The following is a 27,470-nucleotide window of genomic DNA, read 5'->3' on the forward strand; positions in this document are numbered from 1 at the left end:
AATCACCACCAGTCATATGGAAGAACCTAAACACTGTTTCAAAACTGCTAACAAAAAAAATTGCTATTTGAGAGCAGTTATGGGGAAAACATTTCAATTACTTACCTGAAATACAAGAACTTTGAAAGTACTGGTTCATTGACTGGAGAAAATATTAGTTAAAAACAGTTCAAGGCTAATTTGATCATGCAAATTATTTCATATGGATGTTGCTTTACTAAAAGATATTGTGCTGGTAAGCCATGGGACAAGTGCAACTCCACAGACTACTTCTTGAAGACATTTCTTCATGACAAAAAAGTCATGTGTCTCAGCGGCTTCCTACAAGAATTTTTAGGCATGGAAAGTGCACTCCTTGAGTGATCTCTTTGGACAAAGATGAAAAGCTCAACTGTACAGACATCTTCTCTTAATAACACATTTATGTTAAGCAGACCAGTGACCAATATAATTTTTCTTGGCCCAACTGTTATCTTCAAGAGGAAACATCCATGAACAATGAGAAAAATAAATCACTGACTTGTGAAAGACTTAAGATGTCTGCAGTCTTTTGCTAAAATGAGGAAACATTTCGGCACAGTCCTGAAAAATATTCTGTGTATTTACACAAAGCTTGGGTTGCCATGGTTTGGAAACCAACAAAGTAACGCTGGCCACCCTCTAGGTGATATCCTGTAGTCATCTTCACTCCAGCAGCCACATGCACAAAGCATGATTTTTGGAGAGCTCTCACCAGGGTTAGTCCTGATCCCTTTTTGCCAGTTTCAAGCCAACTTCTACCAGTTTTCACTTTTGCCTCCCTGCCTGACCATTAGCAATCTACAGTGACCTAAGGCAGGGAATAGCATTAGACCATTAATGACATACTCTGTATCTCTATTTCCTTTTTTTACTTACCTACACAAGTAGCAGCTATGTCTGACAGATCCTCTTTAGGATGAGCAACTTAAATGCAAACGAACAAAAGAATCACAAAAAAACCAAACCCCACTCAGATTGACAGGCAGGGAAAAAAAGAAAGAAGAAAATGCTGAAAATGTCAAGAGGTAATTTAATTAGGTGACTAATAATGAGAGGAGTTTTCCATGGAGTTTACAAAAACACAAAACCAAACAGCAGAAACATAGTGCATGAGGAGGATGAGATGGATTCTTCACATTTTTTAAGAATAAAATCACTTGGGAGAATTAAACAATGAATAGGGTAGTCAAGAGTAAATATCTAATGTTTGCAATTACTCCAACTTGCCCTCATACTTCCGTTTGGCCTCACCCATAGTGTGCAACTATTATTAACATAGAGTCATTCTCTAGTGCTAATGTATGGGAAGCAATAAAAGAAACCTACCTCAGTCAGGAAATGTATAATGCTCAAAATAATGATCAAAATGAAAGGTGTAATTTCAAAATAAAAATTTGACATAAGATTACATCCTCAGACAAAGCCACAAACAAATTGCAACCTTCTTAATTTTTCTTTTGCAAAGAAATAAAGGGAAAGCAGAAGGAATAGTTTCACAGTGTCCTTTATTCAGGTCTTGATCTAAGATGTGCTCTGTCTGCTAATTACTGGTTTATAGCAGAAACAGTTCAGGTCCAGCCCTGCAAGGTATTAAATTTCTCCAGGAAGGCTGATAAATGCCTCAGGCTCCATTATCTTTTACAGCAGATTAAGTCCTTCTCATTAAACAAAGAACCTTTTTTCCTCCGCATCAGAGAAATTCAAGCCTTTCTAACCATATTTTATTCCAAAATACATTTGTCATTTCTAGTATAAAAACAAATAAACATGTAATTTATGAGTCTATCCCTCCTACCAAGACAAGTCTACCAGATTAAACCATTAAACCAGTTCCTGATTTCTCCAACCTTCCCCCCACACCACTCACCAGCTTTAAAATTATCAACAATAACACTGAATTGATATATTACTAATTTCAGCACTAGCATGCTACCTCCACTCACCTCTACTAGTTGCATACAATAGAATTTGTAAGCAACAACTACATGGTGTATGACAAAAATAGCTAACTTGAGGGGCTAATGTAAGCAATGATCATTTCTTTCTGACTAAAAGAAAGAAATAAAGTGATTCACAGATTTTATTAATTGATATAAGATATTCTGAAATTTATCTGGATCCTAATTAGAACCTAACCTTAGAACTTTTCACAAAAGTGGATAGGAAGTGCTACTTACATAAGGCATTTAATTCTCTTCTCCCTGGTTCCATTTCCTGCCAAAGTACCCTCAATATGGTGAGATTTAATAATTATTTTTCTTCTTTTTTTTCCTTTTTTTTTTTGTTGTTTTTGTTGCTGTTTTTGTTGTCTTTTAATGACAGTGTTGTTTACTCAAGTTCTGCTGGAACTTGATTTTGCCCCAAGTTTCATGTAAGCCCTGTTCACAGCACAGTGCCACCTGAGTCTAGCAGCCCTGCCACAAGAGAAACTTCAACCTGCCCTTGCTCCAACTTGCTCAAATTGCACTAGGAGCTTTCCTCTCCAGGACAGCTCCCTTCAGCCAAGTGCAAAAGATACAAAAATCCCATAACCATACTCCACATAATTAAGTTATTCAACATTGCTCCTTTGTAGGCTACTCCAAGAGATGCAACACAAAAATATTAGTGCCAGCAGTGACTTAATTATCAGGTTAATGGAGCGGTCTCTCATGAGTTAAGAAGATATTGTGGAAAATGATTGACTTGTGCAGTCACCTTCCTTCCAAGACTTGGAAAAGAGATAACTGACTCTTTTGGTCAGTCGTCTCCAAAATCAGTATTGATAGCAGACCCACTTTAAAACTTCCATCAGCATTAAATGGAAAATATTACACTTTTTTGTACTTGCAAAACCTGTTATACATTATATTTAGCCCAGAACGTGTATATTAGTGACTCCATGTGTCACTGAGGCTGCTCATGTGGAGTGGTTTTGTAAGTAAAGGAAAAATAATCTGTTAGCAATCAAGAAGTATTAGTTATCTCTGACGTCACTGATCTCATTAAAACTTTGGCTTCCTAAACTCTGCAATACAGTTTAAGAATGTATACTACATTCCATTTTCCTCATAGAGGCTTAGGAGCTAAAAGGGATACAATACAGTCAACAAGACTGACTACCCTAGGTTTGGTCATTTTCCGTCCAAAAGACATCGAGTGTTAAAAGTCCTCTCCCCTCCCAACAAAACACATTATTTCTACAGTCCATTACCTTTTGCCAAGATGGTCTCTTACAGAGCAGCAATCAGTCACAGGTTAAACAGAAACAGACTAGGCCAAAGAAGCAAGCCCCCCAAACTAACTGCTTCACAGAAAACCCATTTAATTGTTTGGTGAAGACTTTATTCCAAACACAAAGCAACATCAAACATCAGCTTCAAACCAGTCTTACCTGCTGACTTTATAGATTCTCTATAAAGTTTGTGTCTCAGATAATGGCTTATAACCTCCCACATCATGCATTTGTTTTCTTTTGGAAGATTTTTTCCTCAGCCACACAAAAATAACATCAAATCTACATGGGGTTTTGTTGTTTGTTTTGTCGGGGTTTTCCAAGTTATATTCAAATTGTATCTTGGCAAGAGTTAGAAATGTTAGGAAATTGAGGCTTGCCAATACTGTGGGAGAAAATACTCAGCAGACATCACAAACTTAGAAGTTTAAGGCATTAGGAGGAATATCAAAGATTCCAAAATACAAAAGTACATAAATCTGTTGTAAATTTAAATGTAAGAGAGATTGAAATGATTTGCAGATTTCACGCTAACAGACTCTGCTCAGCTATAACAGCCACAAGAATGCTGGAAAAAAGCTAAAGCTTAACTTGCACCAATGTTTTACAAAGTATGGACAAAACACTTTGTTAGCATCAAGTGTGATTAAGCCTAAACTGAGAAAATATGCAACAACAAGAATAATTTACTGTATTTGTAAGATAAGTAGATGTCATTAACTACAAACAAACAAATCAATGAAGGTTTAGTTCTGGTTCAAATGTGCACAAGTCCCTCATGGTAGCTATGAATTCTGTTTTGAGAATTTAAGCAAGTGACAAAACATGCCCAGATTTTTAAGTGGACAAATTATTACCTAAAGCGTGCTTGAGATATTTCAATAACTTTTTTTTTTCATTTTTATAAATTTATTGCTACTTGTTTTGTTTTTTAACTCCCATGGACCAGAAGCAAAGGCAAGTCTTTGTCATCTCTTATCCTTGCAGAAGAGACACTCATTCAGCACTATCAGCCAACACTAACATCTCTGTACTGTGGATGTGTCACTTCTGCTAAAAGTTAAACTGTCCTTACTTGAGAGATTCCTCATTCTTTGAAACATGATGTTCTTACTGACAATTGCTTCCCTGCTTCTCTCATCTTAAAATCCCAATTCCCACTTTCTCAGAGCTCCCTGAAACTGGCAGGAACACTTCCCTTGTATTGATTAGTTGCCTCGTGGCTGGGGAGAGCTAGGATCTGACATCTCCAGCAGCAGCCAGTGGTGTTAGGTCATTCAGAAGACAGAAGGAGGATTGTGGTGCAAACACCAAACAAACGCACCAGGTTAAAAGGGCAGTTCAAAACTTTTATGAAGTTGAGATAGGGTCTCTCAAACCTCCTTCCTCATCACAGGAAGGAAGAGAAATTTTCCTTTCTGAGCACTTTTTGGGCAGAGGCTCAAACACAGGACTCCACCAGGAGCACCATGAGGTCAGGAGGAAGGCATGTCCCCTGGGCCTCTGCCCCAGCTGGGAGCCAAAGCCCATTCAAGGCCAGAAATTGCTGCATCTCCATGAATGAAAGAATGTGCACATGAGCAACTGAAAAGACAGAGTGCTTCTTTTTCTTTTCTTTCCTGGTGGGGATAAGGATTCAGCTGTGACTAAACTGAAGTGTTAGATGAATCCTGAAGACTTCCTGTCTCAAGTATCAAACCACAGAGTTGACAGAGGCTCAGATCTGGTGCAGATCCTGCCAAAAGCAGAGAGGCTACATAGAAATAAGTAAAGGTAACTGTCTTTCTGCTTGAACAACTCACTGTGAATTAGGTAAGAGTGGGCATACACTGTGCATCAAAGTTGGAGGAAAGTGCAACTAGAAAAAAATAACCAAAACATCAGTGTGAGAAAATACTTTTCATCTACACCCAGCACAAACACCTTGATGTTGTTAGCCTGTCTGGGATGAGACTTATGTTGACAGATACATGAAACAACGCCTATAAGACCCCAATTTAATTATTAGTTACAAGTGTTTATGATAATCAAACCCACATCTCTTGCATAAGCACCCAGGTTCTCACCATGCAGGGGTGACAAGGCATGGTTTTCTTCTCACTCCCCCTCCACTGAATCATCAGAAAGCAGCCACAGCGGGGCTGGATACCAGACTAACAGGTTCACTGATACAATACACTCCCTCTAAGACAAAGCAATCCCCACAGTTTTCAATTCTCTAGTTATTTTCCAGGCTTACTGTACAGTCCAGAACATGTCCACTGAACACATCCTATTCAGTGCCAGGCCAAAACATGCCCCACCAGAAAATGTGAGGCAGTGGGGATATAAAAAAAAAACCAAAAACCTACACCAATTTATACACAGCTCTTTGTTATTCAATCATCAGGCAAAGCTGGATTTTACTTCTAATACTGAACTAACAATAGCATTAGAAGATGAAAAACTCAGGTCTATTTTACTGGGAAGCGAAACTCTACAGTGTTTCTCAGAAACCTAAATATTATTTAACAGTTGAAAGCAGATCTACATTATGAACAACATGTAAAAAGAACTGCAACAAGCAGTATTTGCCTACAGGGCTCTTAACAACAGGAGAATATTTGAGAAGAGAACACAAACTTAGGAACTAAACAAAAATGACTGGTAATCGTCATCCTTGATTTATCATCATGCCACTTTATTTTTCTTTTCTTTTTATTTTTCTTCTATTGAAGTCCTCAGAGCCTTGATGGCTATCAAGTAAGATCAGGTCTGACTATGTGAAAGGCAGATAATGGTTATCTGCTTAAGAGGAAACAACTAGTTTTAGGAAATAAAACATTAAAGCCAAGCCAAGTCTGCTGCAAAAACAGAAATGGAACCAGAAATTTAAAACCTATGCTTAACCACATCAGTTCTGACAGATAAAAACCCACCTGATATAGTAGATCACTAATGAAAAACATTTTGCAAGTAATATGGCATCTTAAAAGAACTGCAATTAGCCGCTGACTACTGCAGGTATTACTACTAGAGAAAAAAAACAAAAAAATGTTTTTCTACATTATGTTGTAGTGCTTATGGGATATTGGTGTCTGTCACCATGAATACCACGGAAGCCCATTAGAAAATAAGGAAATAAAAGCCAGAATTGCATCAAAGGCCTCCTGGAGAATAATAATTCATTAAAATCACTTCAAATGAAACCAAATATAACAAAAACCTAAGAATATCACTTTTCTGATGACTTTCTGTAACTCATTAAAGAAGAAAAACAAACCTACACTCTCCTCTGGGGATTATTTATAAATAGGAGGAAAGCAGTAACTGAAAGAGCTTCCTGAAACACGGCTATGAACTTTTTCCTCTGAAAAACTAAAAAGCAGAACTTAGCCAGGAAATCACACTAAGAGCAAACAACATTGCTTTCCTATCAGTCTTCAAAATCTGAACTATTCCATAGCTCCACTTCTGCCCTTTTCTAGAACAAACCCAAACTGAACCCCAAACCAATGCTCCTTACTCCCCACCCCCAGAAACCAACATGCCTTTCAGCATCTCCTGTGTGAAGAAAAGAGATAATGGAAAGTTAAAAGCACCTGGCATGTTATTACCACAGAAAGGTTGACTTTCTGTGTCAAATTGCAATATTGCACTGCCAGTGGAAACTGCTCTCCCTTCGTGCAGGAAGTTGGCACTTGTACCCCTTAAACAGAAACGATACTGTACATCACAGAAATACTGATAGTCAGACAAATTAACTCCTGTGGTTTTGAAGAGATGTTTTAGACTTCCATAATGAAAGTTAGCTTAGTTCTGTTCCTACATTCCTAAAACATGTATATTTAATATTTGGGAAATAAATTCAATCTACTACTTAAAAGCATTTATGTTACTAAAGATCTCCTCAATGTGTTTGAGCACATATTGCATGCTCTGCTTCCACCCTTCAACAGCAATGAAAAGGCTTTGCAACATGCAGAATATAAATCAACTTAAAGCAAAACTCACTTAAGTAGTTTGCAACCTGCAAAATGCTGTTAAATAACAATCAGAGTCCTAGTAACACTAGTCACCACCTCACTCAACATAGATGTTTTCTGTATTAAATTTCAGCTTGCAAATGTTACTTCTTGCTTACAGCAAGAGCATATGAACTGAACAATGTGGAGTTCATTAAGCAATTCCCCACTGCCCACCAAGATACTCCTCAACTCAGTCTTTTTGGAATTCTGTAAGACAGGAGAAAGCTATTTGTATGTCAGAAAATTATTCTAAATCACAAGCTGTCGTTTATCGTTATGATGTCTTTTCTCCATTAGGCAGAGCACTGCAAACCAGTCCTCACCTCACGCACTGAGACACACTGTCCATCTAGCACATGCCAAGATAAGGTAAGATTATCTAATTTCCAGATGCTTCCTACTGAATTACACCATTTCAGGAAAAATATCTGTGAATAAACCTTCACTGTTCCTGTCTTCACAAGCAGAAATCAGTCGTGTCAGATCTAAACCAGAATATAGATTAGTCTTACTTTAGTTTTATAATAGAGTGAAAATAGGCTTCAAAACTTCTGTACACCTAAACATGAAGCCAAAGCTATTACCTTTCTAACAATCTGCTTGTGTAAAGCCACTTTTAGAACTCCTTTTTTTTGCACTGCATTTTTTTGCTTTAACAAGTTAATCTTTGTTTTCTTAAAGCATCATTGTACATTAGAGTGGTTTAATCCCTATAGCAGAACTATAATGGAAGGCAAATATTTTCACATTGATCTGAAATATAGGAATTAAAGAATGCAGTCCATATAATAACAACACGTGATAAGCATTTATTTTTTGGCTAATTCTAACATATCTGAAAGATATGCATGGTTTTGGGCTTTAAACAAACATCTACAGGGTCAGCAAAATTACTCAAAATAAACCCCAAACCAACTTTACTTCCCTGTCTGAAAACAAGCAATATATTTAAGAAACAAACCAAGAGTCAAATTCAGAATTACTTTTTGCTGTATTTGTCAGATGTCTGTGCCATGCAACAATTTGTATAAAGCAATGGCACAGATGTTTCTCACTGGTTAAGGCAAAAAAGCAAGATGATCAATTAAGGCACTTTAACTACTGCTTGGTCCATTGCAAACAGATGGAAACTTCTAGGATCCAAAACTGTCCTCCCTCTGTTTTCATGAGGGACTCTCAGGTGCAAACCTCCACCACAAGCACTCACTACCCTTCAAATAGTGATGCCCCAACTTACCTCCTTCCCAGCTCCTTATCAGGCTCTGATGAATATAACATCTGAGCTACTCTCCCAAGCAGCCTCTCACCTGACCAACCCTTATTCCATCAAGGACTTGGACTATGAGGGTAGGAATTTGAAAATTTATCCCAAATTGAACTTATATGCTCCCAGCTTGTGAGAGAAAACTATTTGATGATGGCCTCTTCATTTTCTTACAAAAGAAGGTGAAGTTTTTAAATACTGTCCTAATGTGACTGCCCCTGCTTCAACCCACCGTGATATAGTATGCAGACAAAAATCTCAAAACCATAATGATAAAATGCCTGCAATTGCTGCGACTCAGAAGTGATATTTTGCATTTCCCTGGTGGCAAACTAACTAAAAATAAAATAAAAAGAAACACAAAAAACCCAAACACATTAAATGTTTCTTCCTAAACATCCCTTTGCTTGATTTTCATTGCTTTTATTTTTAACTTCCTGAGGTGTTATTAACTGTATGGGGGCCAGAGGAGAATGTAGCTGAAGTTGGAAGTGAAGAAACATCTTTACCTTAAAGTTGAAGGAAACACTTTGATGTTCAGTAAATAACAATCTGCCTTAGGCACTTGCCATTGTCCACTATCTATATTTACCACTGTAATTATGTTCCTACGCGACATACTGCGTCAACCTCAAGAAACTGCACAGCCATTACAAATCTTTTCCAGCTCTAAAGATTCCCAGGGAAACTAGGGTACAAAATGTCAGGAAGGCTGCTATTGCTGTTGCTTAACTCGCCCTCAGTCCCACCCATTTTCCTGGCAGATGGGTAGGTATCATCCTGTACAAGTCACTGAATTCTGTTTTTTGCCCTGCAACCTTCCATTTTCATCCCTGCAACTCTCCTTTGAACTTCCAGGCAAGCCTTTAGTTTGCTGGATTCACTTAGCTGCAGCTTGTTTTGTGGTTCATCTAATTGCTACCTGATGAGCAGCTAAGTGCTATGTGCAACGAGATTCTGAATTTCAGCTGGAAGCAAGAGCTGTACCCTTCCATTTATTTAGTGTGTGGGCAGGCTTTCCAAAGGCATGGCCTAGCTAGCTAAACCTGTTCAGCTCCTAAATTAGGAGCAAAAGCTTTCTATCTTGCTTCCAATAAAAGTGCATAGACTTATACAACAATCTTTGTATGCAAAAAAAAAAAAAAAAACCCAAAAAAACTAGCATCATTCATTAGCGTTGAATTCTTTGGACAAGTGATTTTAACACAATGCCACTTAATTTCAGAGTGAGATAAAACAAGTGGACTTAAGATGTCTCAGCTGACTGCATTGCAGTGTACAGCACAAAAAGTCCACAATCAATAACAGAAAGTTCTCCAGGATTGTTTGAAGTCTCACAGGGCAATGTGGAGCTCCACTGAGTGAGCTGCCTGGAACAGCAGCCACCTCAAAGCTTAGTGACATGGCTAAACAAGAGAAGGGAATGTCTGGGAGGCAGTGTTTTTCACTTAGTTTATTTTCAGGCATAATTATTGAAAACTAGTATTAATGATTGAAAGTAACAAAGTAGCATTAGGAATAAGTTGCCAAAGGTTTTGAATTGCATTTGAACTACCAATAGACAGTTAGTTTATATATTCCTAGCATACAACCTTGACTGAGTTCTGTAAATTTTCTGTGTCTCAACTCTCTCAAATAAAATTAAATTATTTCCTTAATCACCCAGCATTTAGTTTTGACATCCCTGAAAGAAGTTACATAAGAATTAGTATTACAGAATAATTACAGCAAACAAAAAATTTCAGATTTTGAAAAAATTACTCAGAAGCTGTGGTGTCTTTTAACCAATTACTGTCTCTGTTCAACTGGCACAGGAAAACCAAGCTTCTTCTTTGATTAAAAAGCAAATCAGTGAAGACCAAAACTGAAGTCTAAATACCTATGTAAGGGAAATGATGACTAAAGCTGGGAGAAAAATAAGACTTCAGCATGCATTCTTGTCATAGTTTTCTTAAAGCTCATCCACATATGGTTTAGGGAAATAAAATATCTACCCAAGGAACCCATGACTCATAAAACTAAGACATGAGTTTTAACCATCATCTAAAGTGAAGCCTGTAAATTAAATAAAAAACAGTAAGAGGAAAGCATACTAAGCTAGTCTTACTGTGGAAAACCCTTTCCAAATTGGTTAACTTGAAAAACTATCTTAGAAAATAGAATTCAAATGATCCATAACATTTTTTTCCTGTTGCCCCATCTCAAATTATGAGAATTTCAGCTGTCCTTAAGCTAAAAGAATCGGCTTCATGTTTCCTGGAAGAAAAACCAAAAAGGTAAGGGAGGACAGTATGTTAAAGATTCATATTCGGGCAGCAGGTGAAACAAATGTCATGGCTTTTGAGTTTACCTCCTAGAGAACCCAGCCTTATGGCTCATCTGAATTTTGCCTGTGAGTCCCATAGGACATCAAAAATACCTAGCAGGCCCTAGCATCACCTATGACACTTGGGCAACCCTATGCTTTAAAAAGGTTTAGGAAAAGGAAACCCAACAAACCTACCCAAACCCATGGCCATCACTGAAATTCCTCTGTTGTTTTGTAACAGTCATGTTCCTCCTCTGAAGATCTGGAATGGGAACTGCAGTAGCTGCTCACTGCCAGCTTACTGCACCCAAAAAGATTTTTTTTTCACTCAAAAAGCACTGCAATATAGCAACAGAGGAGTAAACAACCTGGAGAATCCTCCTTTCACTCCCTAAGCCATGCAATCTCAATGCCTTTAGTCCTAAACTACTAAGTTCATACAGCACGAAAGAAATTCCTTTATAAATCATACTACTACTTTTCCCAGAAGTTTCACAGGTACCATGACCTTGGGCATCTGTAGAAATCTACAATTCTTTATCTTTCTCACTCCCAAAGAATTATTAAGGAAAATGTCTGGAGAAACAGTCCCCAAAAATAATATTTTAAAAATAGGTGGTGGCTTTTAGCTGCTCAGCTAAGAGAGATTTATTTATAAAAGTCCATGCTAAGTTACTGAACTTGAAAATATATCCAGCAAGCATCTGGTTTCCATCTGTTCTCATGGGAAACTGGAATGGCTTTAGACGAAAATAAAATATTGGGGTGCAAAAGAACAAGATCTCAGAAAGTGAGGGATGAATAGAAACAAAAATTGGAGCAGGAGGAGATCTATCAAGAAGCTAAAGTCACATGTTACAAAATAAAAAGAACAGAAGAAAAACGCACTCCATATTTTTGAGTCCAAAATGAGCCAATAACATGCCTACATTCAAATTTCATTTCACAGTTTTAAAAATATATAACTTCCGTATTAAACAATGATACCTGCTTACAGAATTTATTGACTTTAAAGATATACACCTGAAAATACTTGCCAACACATGCAAATGTTAAGCACCTTCTACTTGGCAGAAGGACAAAGGGCTGGCAAGCACAACTTTGTCCATTTGTATTTGGGCAATCTCTAAGCAAAGTGGACTTGCAATTGTGTCAGCTGCACCTCCAGTTCCTTTCTAGGGCACACAACAATTCCATACTTTAAAAACCAAGTTGTGATATTGCCTTACATGGAACAAAGGTAAGCTTTTATTTGCCCTTCAAATATTTTGCCAACATCCAATTACACATTACAAAACATCTAAATTGGTTTTCCACAAGGGGTACATGCGTATTTGCCTACATAAATATACTGCTTAAAACCTGTCAGTAAAGCTTTTGAAGGCACTACTCTAAATATCCCTTCCAGCCTCTGTGACAAGCTACTTCTTGCCCCTTGTTTTGTTTCCCTTAATTTTATTTTTCTACTTTGCACATGAAGAGAGGAAGCCAAGTGAAAACTTGAATAGGTTAACTACCAAGTTAAAATATTTATAATAAGGAATCTGTTTAATAAAGAATTTCCTGTCTTCCCTTTGCCATGTAGACTCGAGAAATTTCCTTTGCAGCTTTTAAAAGGCAAGGTGATGCCATGCCCTGGCCACTGTGCAAACTGGGGTGCTGGAGTACATCCTCAAAGTTACATCACTAACCATCTAATCACTATGTTCCTTTAAAGCAGCAGCAAAGTAGGACTGTATCTAAGAACTGATGTGCCCTTTCAAGACTAACCTCAACATCCTTGCATTGTAGTTCAAACTATCAGCAGACTGTGTGAAAGTAGACAAAATCTCAGAAGTATAAAAACTAAAGATAAATAGAAGCACTAAAAGCAAAATAAAAGCTATATAAAGCAAAATAAATTTTTCTATTCTATGGCACCAACCCATATTTTGAAGGCCAACTTTGCTTTACATTGACAGTATCTCCTTAATCTTCCATGTGAACAGTAACAGCTTGAAATATTTGATTTATTTCTCTTTCATTCTGGGAGAAGAGGCAGGAAGAGAAGAATATAATTATGGAGAACACTCAATATTAAAATGGCTTATCTTGCCACCCTGGTTATACTCTCAAGCTCCCTTCCCATGGGCAGCCAGCATCTCCAGTTAGCATGAGTCAGTCTGACTCCAGGAAGCATCTTCTTCCAGGCAATAAACAACAACCAAAGCAGATCTGTTGTACAGCAGAGCAAAGAAGTTTTCACAGGCCAAGGAGCCAGGAGAACACTGTCTACATCTTTGGTTTGCTGGGATCCAAGCAGGTTTAAAACAGCTGAGACCATGGGACTGCAAAGCAGCAGAGCCACAAGACAGGACATCTGTTCTGCCCCAGGATGCCAGGACCAAGGCTATTCCTTTGATCTCTGTTAGTCTGATGCTGACTTAGTCTTCAGCTGTCAGGTAGCCAACAGTGGTGAGTCAGATACTACACTAGGCAGGAAGGATGAGAACAGGAGGGGATCAGGCTAACTCATGATTAATTCGATTTTCAAACCACTCATCCCTGTACCTAACCAGAAGCAGCCTCAGACAAGTTACTACCTGACTGGGACACACCTGCCATTAGTTTCCTATATCTGATATTAACCCTGCCCATTCAGTTATGGTGACAGGAGAAAGTGGGCCAACCCCCCTGCCTGCTGGAGTGACTCAGTGGGTCCTGGAAAGTGCATTTCTAAGCGACGTGCCGGTCTCCTTGGGAGTCAGAAAAGCAAATGACACACTAGATACAACATGTAGTTCTTCTAATGAGCTGGTATAATGCCTCTCTTTCATCAAGAAACTTTTAATGCCACCTTTACAAGTTTCACTCAGGGAGATGCCCTAGGCATGAATCACACTACAAGATACTCCTTTCCTCAGATTGAGCAAAGGGAATCCCTTATTCAGGGTAGCTAAGGACCAAAGCACAGGACAACAGGAAAAACAAGAAACAACAAGAAGGGCTGAACTGCAGCCTCTTATAGAAGAAAGCACTCACACAACCATTCAAATACATGCCACTTCGGGCTGGAAACAAGCACCACCACCCTGGAGATGGATGTTTGTCAATCTGCAACCACATCATCTTTTATTCTAATACTGAAGAACTCTCAGAGAGACACAGTCCTTTCATTAAGGGCAGAATAATTTGCCACAAAAATCAGACAATACTCATCGAGGAACTTTGTACTGCTGAAGGCAGACACGAACAGCAATCATGGTGTAAAACTGCTGGTGTTTTCTATGAAAACAAGAAAAGATTTTCTGCTTATGTGATGGATTCAGAGGCCAATCCTCCTTCAAGATGTTCACTCACATCACTTAATCAAAATAGCAGTCTTCCAGCAAAAAAAGAATATTTAACCCTGGGAAGCTTTTGAGAGCTTGAAGGAATTTATTGCTCGTGCTGCTGCTCATTCTGCTTCAGGTTCAATAACCCATACGTGAGCATCCTGCTCCCTTCTTGCAACAACTCCCAAAACATAGCCCCAGGTTATACCAGAGGTATGCAGGGATTCAATAAACTCTATGTTTTAGTAATGAGACTGGACCAAGCTGTAACCTCTATAACAGACACAGGAACTAGCAAAAGTCAGATGCTACTTTGTGACACAGTGGTAACACTTTGGTAAACATGTCCCAGACTCTGAGCTGAAGTATTTTCACCCATTTACCTCAAGGGTTAACTATTTAAATCCACCATTCTATTAGCCAATAAAAATGATGCTGTAGGACTTGACCCAAAAAAGGTTTCTAGTCACCCAGGAAGAAGAAAAAAAAGGCATGAATAAGACCTGTTTTTAAGCAAATTAACTAAACAAAACTGAAGCTCAAAAGGAAGAAGAAACAGAATAGGTAACATGAGGTTGGAAAAAAATCTTTGTCAAGTCACATAATTAACATCTAATAAGTTTTCTAAAATGCTATAAATCAAGACAGATTGCAGGCTATGGCAGCATATCTTTCAATCACTGCCATTTAACTCCATGCACTTTGCCAAACCACTTACATGTTTTTATCCTCCAAACAACTATTAGGAGGATGATCAATTCTCTTTAAATAAAGAAAAAGGCATCTTACCTTTGCAGAGTCATGTTCAAATTGCCTGTACATGCCTTGATCTTGTTTTGTGCTTCTAGATGAGTCATCCCATCCGTGCTTATCCCATCAATGGTGAGAACCACATCACCAATCCCCACATGTGCTTGGGCTGCCTTGCCACCATCGTTGAGCTGAATCACAAGAATGGTAGATGAGAGTCTTGCATGGTTTATGTTTATATTGAAAACAAAATCACAATATTTTATTCACAGTGCTGTTTCATAGAAAGAAAGAAAAAATGATATCTTTTCGCCTCTGTGAGTCCTATGAAAATTGCTGCAAGTCTTATAGGTACTCATTCTTATTTCACTTCAATGACAGAAAAGTATTGCATAGTATTGCCTGTTTTTCAAAATCAAGCTCCACTTCTACTTTACTGGCTGGAAGCTATGGACATTCACAAAGAGACACAAGCAGGGATGGGCACTCAGTTTCTTGCAGTCCAAGTTCCAGCCACCTTTCTCTTCATACATTAAATTTTTCTCACAAAAGAAGAGATAAAGGCTGTAAACCAGCTTTTTCCATTCTAGATTTTCGGCTTAAAAATCTTTCCAAAGTTCATTTATTTGTCAGTGACTGGTCATGTGCATGGAAGACTCGGTTAATAGTGAAGCTGACTTCTCCCCTGATGCAGCTACTAGAAAGTCAAAAGTTCAACATCACAGACAGATCGGTTGCAGGACATTGTTTTGCCTTTATCTCAGTAGGTTTACAGGCCCCAGTGACCTGCAGTATATTCAGATCAGAATAAGAAAGGCCTCTTGAGCAGTCTGATTCTTTGATCAAGGTCACTGCCGAAGTTCAGCACAACTGCCTTTGGTCCACTTGAATGAAACAGCCTTGCAACAGAAACCTTTGTGAAGTTGACATTACTGGCCCCAACTGAACAATAAATTAATCTTTTCATCTTATGCCACTGAATTTCAACTACCTTCATTCCCAAGAACAAAAATAAAGCAAATAAAGAACAGGGTAAAAATAAAGAACATGGTAAAATCTATGCACTGATTTATATCCCTGGTGTTCAATCTGCTAATCATTTTATAGCTGGCTGCAAAGAGCGGTCCTGGATGGTGCAAATTCCCCCTTTGTTTCCAGAAGTATTTCCTATCTTTCAGCAGAGATGCTGTAGCTGCTGGTGCTGTGCATGCAAAACCTCACAACTCTGTCCTTTGTCTGCAAACACGAGTTTGTTCCTTGAAGAAATTACTGTTTTTAGGGAAGTGCTGCAAACAGCAGAATTAATTCATTTCCAAAAGCAGAATTCACCTTGAGCCACAATGGTGCTATAGCACATGACTCAAGAACTGGTGGTGCTCAGCCCAGAGAAAAGGAGGCTCAGGGGAGACTTTATCCCTCTCTACAACTGCCTGAAAAGAGGGTAATGTAGTGAGATGGGGATCAGTCTCTTCTCCCAGGTAACAGGTGACACAATGAGAGCAAATGGTCTCAAGTTGCACTAGATGAAGTTTGGTTCGGATACTAGGAAAAAATTCTTCATGGAAAGCATTATCAGGCACTGGAACAGGCTTTGCCAGGGAAATGGTGGAATCACCATCCCTAAAAGTGTTCAAAAATGTGTGGATAAGGCACCTGAGGACATGTTTTAATGGTGCACATGGAGGCAATGCTAGCTTGATAGTTGGACTTGCTGACCCTTAGAGGTCTTTTCCAACCTTAACAATTCTATGATTCTATGACTTCTCAAAGGTAGGCTGAAGGAAGGTTTTCATCTCCATTGTTTTTTAACTGCCCCTGTTTCAGTTCATGCAGTAGGAACTAAGAAGTTTTGGTTCCTTGTTGTTACTTTACAAAGGACAGTCACCAGTCTCCACATCGTTCGCTTCAACAGAAGTGAGGTTAGGTCTTGAAAAGAGTCTATGGAAAAAGAGGTAATATTGCATGGAATATCAGGGGCTCAGTCTTTGCACTTGTGTATGAACAGCCACTTCAGGGTAAACCTGTGCAAAGTGTCCCATCACCCTACCTGAAATGGTTACAGCTTTCCTGAAATCCAAGAGACTGTAATACACAACAGCTGTGACATTTATTGTACATAATCTGATAAAAAGGCTGTTTATATACAAATACTTTGAGAAAAATATTGTGTAATGTTGGAAGACATGCAAATTCAAAACTCCAAAATGTTATCATTTGACAACATATAAACTAAACCCAAGAAATTTCACATTCAGAGGATCACAGCTGGCATTTTTCAACATCAGTTCCACACCTGCTGATTGCAGCAGTAACCTTAAGTAGCTAAAAACAATAGATAAAATTTTCAACAAAATCAAGAAAATCCTTCCATTTGGTGTTAACCTGGTGAAAGGAGAGGCCTGAGATGCAGGAAGACTTGTCATATCTTCAGATTCAAAAGAGCAGCCAGTCCCTCAGCATTACGAGTCAGCATAGAATTTTATCCAGAGTTATAACCAGAGGGTGTTAACAAGGAAAAGTTAGCAGAGCAATTCCCATGCAAGGAAGAAGAGACAAAGGAAAAAGGGGATGCCATGATTTCAGAAAATCTATTTGACTTTCTAAAGTCATAAGAATTGCAAATTGTATAGTGGACCCTTTTACAAAAGGCTTCAACAAAAAGGCCAAAAGTCCTCCCTAGTTGGGTGTTCATACCCAAACTGTGATATAAGAGACCTGATTACTACAAAATGCCCATCAGGGAAGCCCACAAGCATATAGAAAGCTATGACCAACATAGCTATTTATAGGAAAGCTCCTCAAACCTTTGGGTGAGGGGTGGAACCTGCCATAAACAGATCCCTGAACCGATATGTTATAGCATGCTGACATTTGCCAGCAAGGTCTGGAAAAGGGAAAGGAACGTAAGGGTGCTAAAAGCTAAAGGTCAAATGGATCGCTGTGCTTTGTGATTGGACTCCCCAAGTGAATAAAATTTAGCTTTCTCAGAATGTGCACCAGTGCACATGGTGCTGACATGTTGTAATTTGGGATGAAAAAAGCAAAAAGCAACCTACACACAATTCAGGACTAAGACTTCAAAAGCAGGCTTCAGGGTAATTATTTTCTTGGAGGAGTAGGAGGCCTTACCATCAACAGAAGTGTAAATGAAAACAAATTTATTAATTAAAAAAAAAAAACCAACATTTTTGTTTAATTCTAGTGGCCAACACACAGCAACCCACAACCAACCACCTGAGTTCCAAGAGGTTATTCTTAAACTGTTGCCTATGGGGGATGAAACTCTGCAAACACACATGGGAGACAGCTGTAAAATCATTTCAGCAAAACCCCAGGATGAAAGTTCCTTAAAAATATGGCAGAAAATTTCACCGTGGAGATGAAGAAAAGAGCAAAGAGGGATGAGAATGGTGATGAGTGCCTGGCTATGTCCCTGGGCCCTGTAGTATAGATAGAATTGAATATGCCTTATAGGTGAGTCTGAGACATATTCGAGCAAATTACTGGACAAGATTGTGAGGAACTGCACATGCAGAGGGATGCCAGAGCACTAATCTCCTTATCTAGACACAGCGGATAAGACTTCTAGGTAACACCTACTAATTCTGAATAAGAGATCTGACTAAGCAAGAGAGGTGAGGTTGATACTTCTAGGAAATCTCAGCCAGAGTGTGAGTATTCCCTGAAAGTACTGGTCAGCGACCTCAGCTGGTGAAGCACCTATACTGAAGTGAGACTGAAGCTACAAGGGCAGTTTTACCACAGGTGCAAGACAAATGTTATCACAAGTATATAAAAATGAACAAACATCTACACTGAACAGCAGGAGGAATTAGAACATTTGAAATAATTAAGGGTCTTTTTTCAGATTGCAGACCCTGGGAACCTCAGTTTTGACACTTCTTAGGCACTGAACTGTGCATTACCATTATAAACAGTAAATTCTTATATGTGCTGGAGATTACATATGCCAAACTGTGTACATTTTTGAACCAAAACTGCATATATATTCAAAGCACAACCAAGAGAAAGGCAGCCCGTATTTCTTGCCACAATGGAAACAAGCACCATTTAATTTTTTTCACCTAGATTTTAAAAAATTCAACAAATATAGAAGACATATAAATACCATTTGAAATTCTTATATATTATCACCTACATGTTTATCTCATTGCTACTTTTGTACAGGACAAAAAAACAAGAAGTTTTTTGTCCTGTACAAGTGATGTTGTTCTTACAGTACAGATTTAACCTTATCTTAGTAACATTATCCTGCATCAGGCACCCAAGAAAGTACAGAATTACCTGGAAAAAAGCATATCCTTAGAATGTATCTTTATTAAACGTGCCTGTGTCACCATATGGGTTTAATGCAACAGGATGTATGTGGAGAGGAGTACAGCATTAAATTTATAAACCTGGCTATCTAACAATCCAACTAATGTCTAAGAAACACAAATATTCTTCAAATCCTTGATAGATCTGTATTTATAGTATGAGGCAGGTTTTTAAAGTCAATAATGAATTAGAGATACAAAAAAAAGCAGACTTTTTTCCTTGATGTTACACCACTTGAAAGTTACAAAACTGCCAAACCAGGAATGTTTCCTCCTACTTAATGCCACGTCTCTGCACTCTGGAAAGCTCATTTGGAGACTGAAGGGGAGGCAAGCAGGAGAGACATTTCATGACCAGGCACCTGCTGAGGCCACTCACTCCTGCAGCCCCCTGCAGGAAACATCTGCCCCTCAGCTGAAACCAGCTACACAGCTGAAAGCCAAAATCCAGTCTGTGCCATCCAGAGATGCTCAAGAGGCTTTCTAACAAACACAAATAAAATCACCCATCTAATACTAGATTTCAGTTTTGTTTGGCAAAAAAAATTTTGAAAAACTTAAAAAAAAATTTGTTGTTCTTGTGGTTTTAAACATCGGAATTCCAAAACCGCAAATATTGTCCAAAAATACATTCCAAATGGAGACAGAACAAATGTAAAGCAGTTCTTGATCCAGGATGAACTTCAAAAGTGAGGTATAAAAAGTCATCTCAGTGCAGTTCTACAGCTCAGGTTTTGAAATGCAAACTGCAGAAAATTCCCTGGAATACAACTGTTTTACTGAGCTAAATTTTAGCCAGCATACTATTTTGTTTTGCAATAACCAACAGCTTTTTTACTTTTACTCTTGAGCTTTAATTAGATATTTTGAAAGAGTCTTTCCAGGAAAATTGCATGTGTGCACACACATGTGCATCTATCTCTGAATCAATGTAATTTGCAGCCTAATTAATTTCTATTTAACATATAACCACCTATTTTTCCTCACATGACTAAGAAGAAAACTTGACAAGCAATTCCTATTTGAGCTGTCATTATTTTGCTTTTATGCAGTAATAAATGAATTACTTAAATTGCAGTTACTCATAGGACAAAGGTCTATTTGACTAGAGATGGAAGCTGCCTTTTACATTTTCTAAACTGTTTGCCTTGAATCAATCCTAGCTGCAATGCACATCACAGTATATCACAATGACTTTCTCAAAGAAACTATTTTGTAGTCTGACAGTAAATAATGTTCCCCCAATGCACAAACATCCTTCAATGTCATCTGCAACTTTCTCTGAGAATGTAACTCATTGATCCTGATTTAAATCTCCCTGAGCTAGCTGACATCCCTCCAGCTTGGTTTTTACCCCTTGAGCACTTGATCCACATTTGGCCGTAGCAATTCAGTTTAAAGTCATGAATAATCAAAGCAGATGGCAACCAGACAATGATCTTTGTATCACTGCTTCTCTTTCAGTCTACATTCTTCCCTATACTAAAGTATTTTAAATAAGTAAAAAGCCAAAACACAACATACTCATCTAGAGGAAGAACATTACAAAATAACTTTGCAGAAACACAAAATATGTAAAGGGGCAAACTCTTATAAAATAATGTTCTGCTTTTTCAAACCACAGGGCTTTATCTCCTTGCTACACTACACTTTATGTTGATATTTACACTCATTACCTGTTACTACTTTGCTTATGCCTAGCCTCTTCTCACCTTACCAAAGTATCACCTTGGACCAATGATCAGTATTTTAACAGCAACCTCACAAACACATGTAGAGCTCAAAGTAAGCTAAGAAGTACCCCTTTGGTGAATTGATGAAAGAGAAGAACAGAAGCTCACTCCAAAATACAAGGGGGGACACACTTATGCTCTGCAGCAGCATCAACTCCACCACACAAATTGCAGATCTGACCTGACTCCTGCTCCCCCAGGACCTCACAACCCACTGAGGCAGCAGCATAGAACACACAGGGCCAACACTGCCTGCCACAAGCACAAACAGGGTAACACTGTGCTCCTGCATGATACACCTAACGGGATGGCTCACCAAAGCCCTTCCTCACTTGCTTCCCTGATGGGAAGGGAGCAAAAACTTACACTCCAGACTCCTGACAGGTTTGGGACACTTGGGGTCCAGCTTACTACTTCGGCATGAGAGGAAAAAAAAGCATGAGAGCACCTGCTCTTTGTGGCAAATCAGCTTCCTCTGTGCTCAATGGAAACTGAGAGCTGTATCGTGTTCCTCACAGCCTTTACTACAGCAATATTATTCGCATAGCCAACAGATTAGCCAGCCAGCCTTGACAGTCGCTTCCAAATCAAGAACATACATGCCAGTTTTAAAGTCCAGATCAGATTTATACAGCTGAGTTATAAGAACTCTAATGCAGGGTTTGCTGTGGAAAGCGCTGACACAAGCAGCTATAAAAAGGGGTTATGAGGCAGTCCTGCAAATAAGCTAAAGCTTTTCCCCAAACAAAGCAAGGATCAAAGTTAGCTCAGGTCAAAAAACCTGTCTGATTACCAGAGTACTTTGCTATGTATCACCACTAGGAAACCCTGCCCTCACCTCGCTCCACGCTGCTGTACTCCCACTTGCTACATTTTCATTTCCCTCCTTTTCCCCCCAGAACTTTAAAGGTGTTTTCAGAGTGATTACACAGCTGTAACCTAACACACGCACAGCACAACAATAACCATTAAAGATAATGTGTAAGGAAGAAAGGGTAAGACAAAGCACCAACCATTCTTCTTGGTCTGGCTGGGGACCCCGAAGAGCAGGTACCATCCCAGTCCTGGTGAGAGGGCTGGTGAGAGAGCTGCCCTTGCTCCCTGTCCTGTCCTCCCAGGTTCTCCAGCTCTGCTTCATCCCTTTCCCTCCATACAGCTCCATTGCTGTGATGCAGCAGTGACTTGGCTGAAGCAGACCCAAACCAGCCTTTTGACTCATTACAGCCCACAGGAAAATGGGAAGAGCCCACAGGCATCCATCCATTTTGCCAGCAAAGAACCACAAAATCATCTCTCACATTTCATTCTCAGTTCTGACAACAACATATATTTTAAAATTATTGAGCTATGTATCCCTGTAGTCCCACATTCAGAAATGATGTCAAAGAAAAACTAACACAGTTTGAGTTTTTCCTCTATGCAAGCGTGGCTGAGCATGCCTGTGGGTTCACATTCTAGGAAAAAGACAAATGGTTTCAACCTTCTCTTTTCTCCTTAAAATTCTTCTTTTACTGTACTACAACCTTCAATATTTATTTAATGCTTTCTACAAAAACAAATAAACAAACCAAAAAACCCCCAAATGAAACCAGACTAACTTGGTTTTGGCACTTTCAATGATGTGTTGCACACACACATCACTCAGTCCATCCTTGCATGCACTAAATGTGGAGCTACACATCTACAGAGGAGCACGAGAGGACATTAACTGCTTTAAACAGGAGAGGCACCACATAGCTTAAATTACTCTTAGACACAATTGGGTTGATGCAGAAAAGGATACAAAAATATAAATTAGTTTTACAAAGCAGAGTAACTGCACAAAGTACAGGCCTTTTGAATACGTGCTTTTATTTTTCAATCACCTAGCATCAAACAAATGAACTCAAATGCCAGCAGCAGCTCTCAGCTTCCCTCCCTTGCCCCAGAACAGGTTAATAAGCACGAACAGTTTCCACATGCCAGTGCCAGAAGGATTATTAACTGGTGCCACCTCTCACTTGTCATGGCTTGACTAATCATGGCTTCCTTGCAGCTCTGCTCTTCCACGAGCAAGAACCTTTACTACCTCTCCTCCCCTTACAACAATCCAACTGCTGCAGGATGTAAGGAAGCAGAAACAATTTCAGAAAAGTGCCGTCAGCTTTAATTTTTGACAGAACGCCACTATGTCATAATTATTGCAAGTCCAGTAGCAGTTATTATAAAGTACAATCCCTGCTTTTGACCTTGCTGGTGTGAAAAGGAAGTAGCTAATTACATGTAATTTAACATGTAGTTTGAACATTTTATCCAGGTGCTAGCATACTAGTTAACACGTGGAAATACCAACCGGAATTCAAAGGATTATTAAAATGAGTGAAAAGTCACATTCACATCAAGGAGGAATAAAGAAGCTAGTCTGTTCAAGTGTAGTTCTACAGGCATGTAACAAGACTAAGCATCCGGTCTTGCTTTTCCAAGCCACTAGAAGCATTCAGAAGAGCAAAGAGATGAAAAAACGGCCACCACAACAGCATGAGCAATACTTCTTGAATATACAACTAATGTTCTGATTTGGAGAAGAAAGAATGTCAGAAAGCCAAAAAAGCAAGCTGTCAAAAAAGCTGTCAAAAGGACTAAGGCAAAATAATTCAGACATTGTGACTAAAATTATATTTGCAAGAAGGACATGGGCAATTCCAAAAACACATACACTTTTGAAACACTTGGGTGATGGAAAATAATTTACAGTCATGTGCCAGAATGTCTGAAGATATTTAAGACCCTATATGAGTAGCTTTCACTAAGCACTCTCTCAAGGAGCTTAGTTGTGTTCTCATGCTGCCAGCTTGCCTTAAGAGCCCCATTTATTTTAACTGGCTGTCTTCTCTCTGATGATTACTCTTCTGTTCAGAGAGTTTACAGAACTGATCCAGGTTCCTCCCTGGGAAACGACATGCCAGTGGGTAAAAATTTCTGCCTACTTAATTTCTCAGAGAGACAGAATGAGAAAATGGAATTAAAACGTAGCCCGAAACACAACACAAACTTTGTATGGCTGCTTTATCTTTGGGAAGTGCATGCCTCTCCTCCAGTAAGGGGCTTGGGGTTTTTTTTTGGTTTTGGGGGTCTTTTCAGACAGCCAACACAAATTAACTCCACAACCTAAGTACACGATTTCTTGGGACTGCTGAACAGGCAACACCTTAGTAGTCACTTGATTTGTGTCAGAACAGAAGTTTCAAGCCCCTCTCATTTGGAGTAAGCAGTTTGGAAAGTTACTAAGTAAGTTTTATTGCTGGGGCCTCCGGGAAAAGCCCAAAGCAAAGCAGAGTTAGTTTTCTCTATTGGAGCTTAAGTGTGAAGTGGCAAAAGGGAGTGAGCTCAGCTACTTCCCAAGAAATTAATTTCCATACTGTAAATGCCATACATATGACAGTGTCTGCAGAGCATAAAACAGTGTATGTCCTCCCTTCCCAGACAATGTTATGTTTATTATTTTACAGATGATAAAATTAGTTCAACTAACTGAACATCCATCTCCTTAGTAACCTTAGTAGCCAAATATGTGTCATCTTGTTTTCATAAGATTCTCATGGTCTATGATTTAGCTCCTCTTAATGGGATATACCTTTTCTGCGTCAAATATGATGCAATCACCCCATGCTTGCCAGAACATCTAATTTAAACATACAAATAGCATAATACATTATGCTTTATAATTTAAAGATACATTTTTTTTCTTTTCAGTACCTCTCCCAGGACAAAGAGCCTCATACCTGGCAGCAGTGAGAAGGAAATGCAACTCTATGATGCATGAAAGCAAAGCAGAGAATTAAGTGGGGAATGTGAAACCAAAAACTGATCTGACATAAAATAACAGCCAATGGCAAGAAAACACTACTACAAATTGAATCCCTCATGATACACCAGCCATTGTCTCTTTCCCCTGTCCAGAAACTAGGCATGCATAAACATGCAGAAAACAACCTGCTTGCTTCAAAGAACTGAGATAATGTCAAGCTGCACCATCTAAGTAAGGAGAAAACAGAGGCAAGTTCAGACACTGCGAGAACTGGCTATTGGCACAAGTCATCTGTCCAGGGAGCACAACTCACCTGAATGCCATCTCAGAGTGTCACTCTGCAAAAACTCTACAAGCCCATTTTTGAGGTGAAACCCAAGACCAGCAGTAAGAGCCACCACATCCATGCCCCACAGAACATTTCAACACACTTGGGAGTCACATATGAGAGGAAAAAAAAAAAACCAACAAAAAAACCCCAAAAAAACCAACTTTTGTCAGCATTATAATAAGTAGCAGAAAAGGCCGGAGACTGAGCTACTCTTGTGCCAGCTCTCCTTTGAGCATACAGCTCAGCACCCAAGGAGGAAATGCAGAAGAAATGTATCAGAGTGCAGAAACTCCTCCATGCTGCATCAATAGAGGTTTCATATTTTAAATATAAAGGCACTAGCGCTTACGGCACGTCCCTTCAGTAACATGGAAGAAAATGGCAATCCTAAACATGTGAAAGATGACAACTCATTTCAGATAAATAAGCATGGTCTGAAGTGCATGGAAAGTAACAAATAAACCAATTGTTGCTAATACAATGACAGTGTCAAAAACTTAATGAAAGCACAGTTCTATATGCACATGCCTTCAGTGCCATGGAGAGACAACTCCTCAGGACTAGTCAAATGCAAACATCTAGCACAAAGAAATAAAACAAAAATAGGAGATTTCAGTAAATCCTTGTGGGCACCTTGCCTTTTATACATTAAGGGAATATTATAGCAGTCATTTGTTTTAAGCCAGTCACATATTGGCTGAAACCCCAAATATGAAATATTACAGAAAAAGGATCCAATAAAAGCCCTCAGAAAACAAGAAACACATTTTAAAGCAGTTGCACATTATTTAATAAATTCATACAGCTGTTTTTAGCTAAGACACACAAATCTTTATCATAAGCTAATAAAGCTCATGAGAACATATAAGAATTTCAAATTTAATTTTCCATTTTGAAATTACGTCTATATATATACACACATGCACACAACACACTGCTTCAGTTTGCTTGATTTTAAACATTACTTTTATGTGATTTGTTTACATGGGTCCAGGTGTAGGGGCTTTATGTATACATTTTTTTAATGTATGTATAACACTGGGAATGTTACTATAGACAGTGGTACACATATATATTCTTTAAGAAAATATCAGTGTATAAATATTTATTTTTACACCTCTATAAAAATAAAAAAAGCATTTGCCCACTCTGCTAGAGACCTGTGTGAGAAGACCACATGAAAAACTACTAGCATTTTTTTAAGCAGTGTACAACAAAAAGCAGTTGTCCAGAGCAAACAGGGAGCTATACAGGACAAATTCCCTAACTGCAAAATGACGACCCTCATGTTAAGTAAATTTTCCTTACCCTTTCATTGCCAAATACATTACAGACATGCAAGACTAAACATGAACCCAAGAAAAAGCTCCTCAGTAAAGGTCCAGAGAGCAAAATGCTTGTGTACTTGTTGCAGCTGAGAACCTCAACAAAATTTCTTGCTGCTATATTTTAACCATCTTCTGGGTTTCACTGCAGAGAGTTGCACTGTAACTAATTATAGTAACCTAAAGTCTCAGTTATGCTGCAACATGTTTTTTCTTACTTGGACATCTGGAGATCTGAAAGCTACACACACAGCTGAACAATGAATAAAGCTGGTTATCAAATAACTCCAAAAAAACAATGAAGAAAACTGAACCCTTCAAATTTACTTCCTGCAACAGTCTACCACTTGCTCTCAGCTTGACACTGTACAGTGGAATGTGTCCGGCCATTCAAAGTCTGGGCTTGCACAGGAATCCTGTAAGCCACAAGAGCTCTCTGGTGTATTTTCTTTTTTTTCTTTTTTTTCCTCTTTTTTTTTCCCTCCCCCTGTTTGTATGTAGGTAGCCCTACACTACCAAACTAAAATCAGGACATTTCAAAGTCAAGATACAGAAAAAGAAAACCTCCCTATATGACGCAGAGTTTACAGTGAATATTATCACATCTAAGGAAACAAACATTTAAATTATTTACAGTCTTAAATTTTAGGACTAAAACCAAGACTGCTCTAGCATTCTGAAAAAAAAAAAAAAGAATCCTGTATACACTGGTGGCTAGAGGCAAAGCTAGGAAACAATTCCAAGTAAAACAACAAAACACAAAACACAATATGCATTTATTTCTCCAACTTGATCCAAGACAGATGGTATGGAAAGCCTGCAGGCTGGAGTTTTTTCTGCTTTTTTTTTTTTTTTTTAGCTTGGGTTTTTTTTTTTTTTATTTGTTGGTTTGTTATGGATTTTTTTGGTGTGGGGTTTTTTGCTGTTTGTTTGGTTTTTATGTTACTATTATTGCTGACAATAGTACAAAATGCTGATCCTTCACATAGGAGTCACAGGTTTCCATGTGAATTATGCTGTTCTCAACCTCTGAGATCTAGACACAGCTCCCTGAACACCTTCAAAACTACTTAAGAATA

At 38.6% G+C, this 27,470-nt stretch overlaps 1 protein-coding gene across 13 annotated transcripts in view; it reads right to left on the reverse strand.

The window, feature by feature from the left end:
* Positions 1-27,470, reverse strand: part of PDLIM5 (PDZ and LIM domain 5) — a 126,137-nt gene that overhangs the window by 68,898 nt on the left and 29,769 nt on the right. For all 13 annotated transcript variants that reach the window (XM_085057982.1, XM_085057983.1, XM_085057991.1 and 10 more), the window contains exon 3: positions 14,918-15,069. In XM_085057982.1, coding sequence (XP_084914108.1) covers positions 14,918-15,069 — 152 coding nt within the window. The remainder of the gene's footprint in view (positions 1-14,917; positions 15,070-27,470) is intronic.

This window comes from Lichenostomus cassidix, chromosome 4, assembly GCF_008360975.1.
Source record: "Lichenostomus cassidix isolate B80296 chromosome 4, HeHo_3.0, whole genome shotgun sequence".
Lineage (NCBI taxonomy): Eukaryota > Metazoa > Chordata > Aves > Passeriformes > Meliphagidae > Lichenostomus > Lichenostomus cassidix.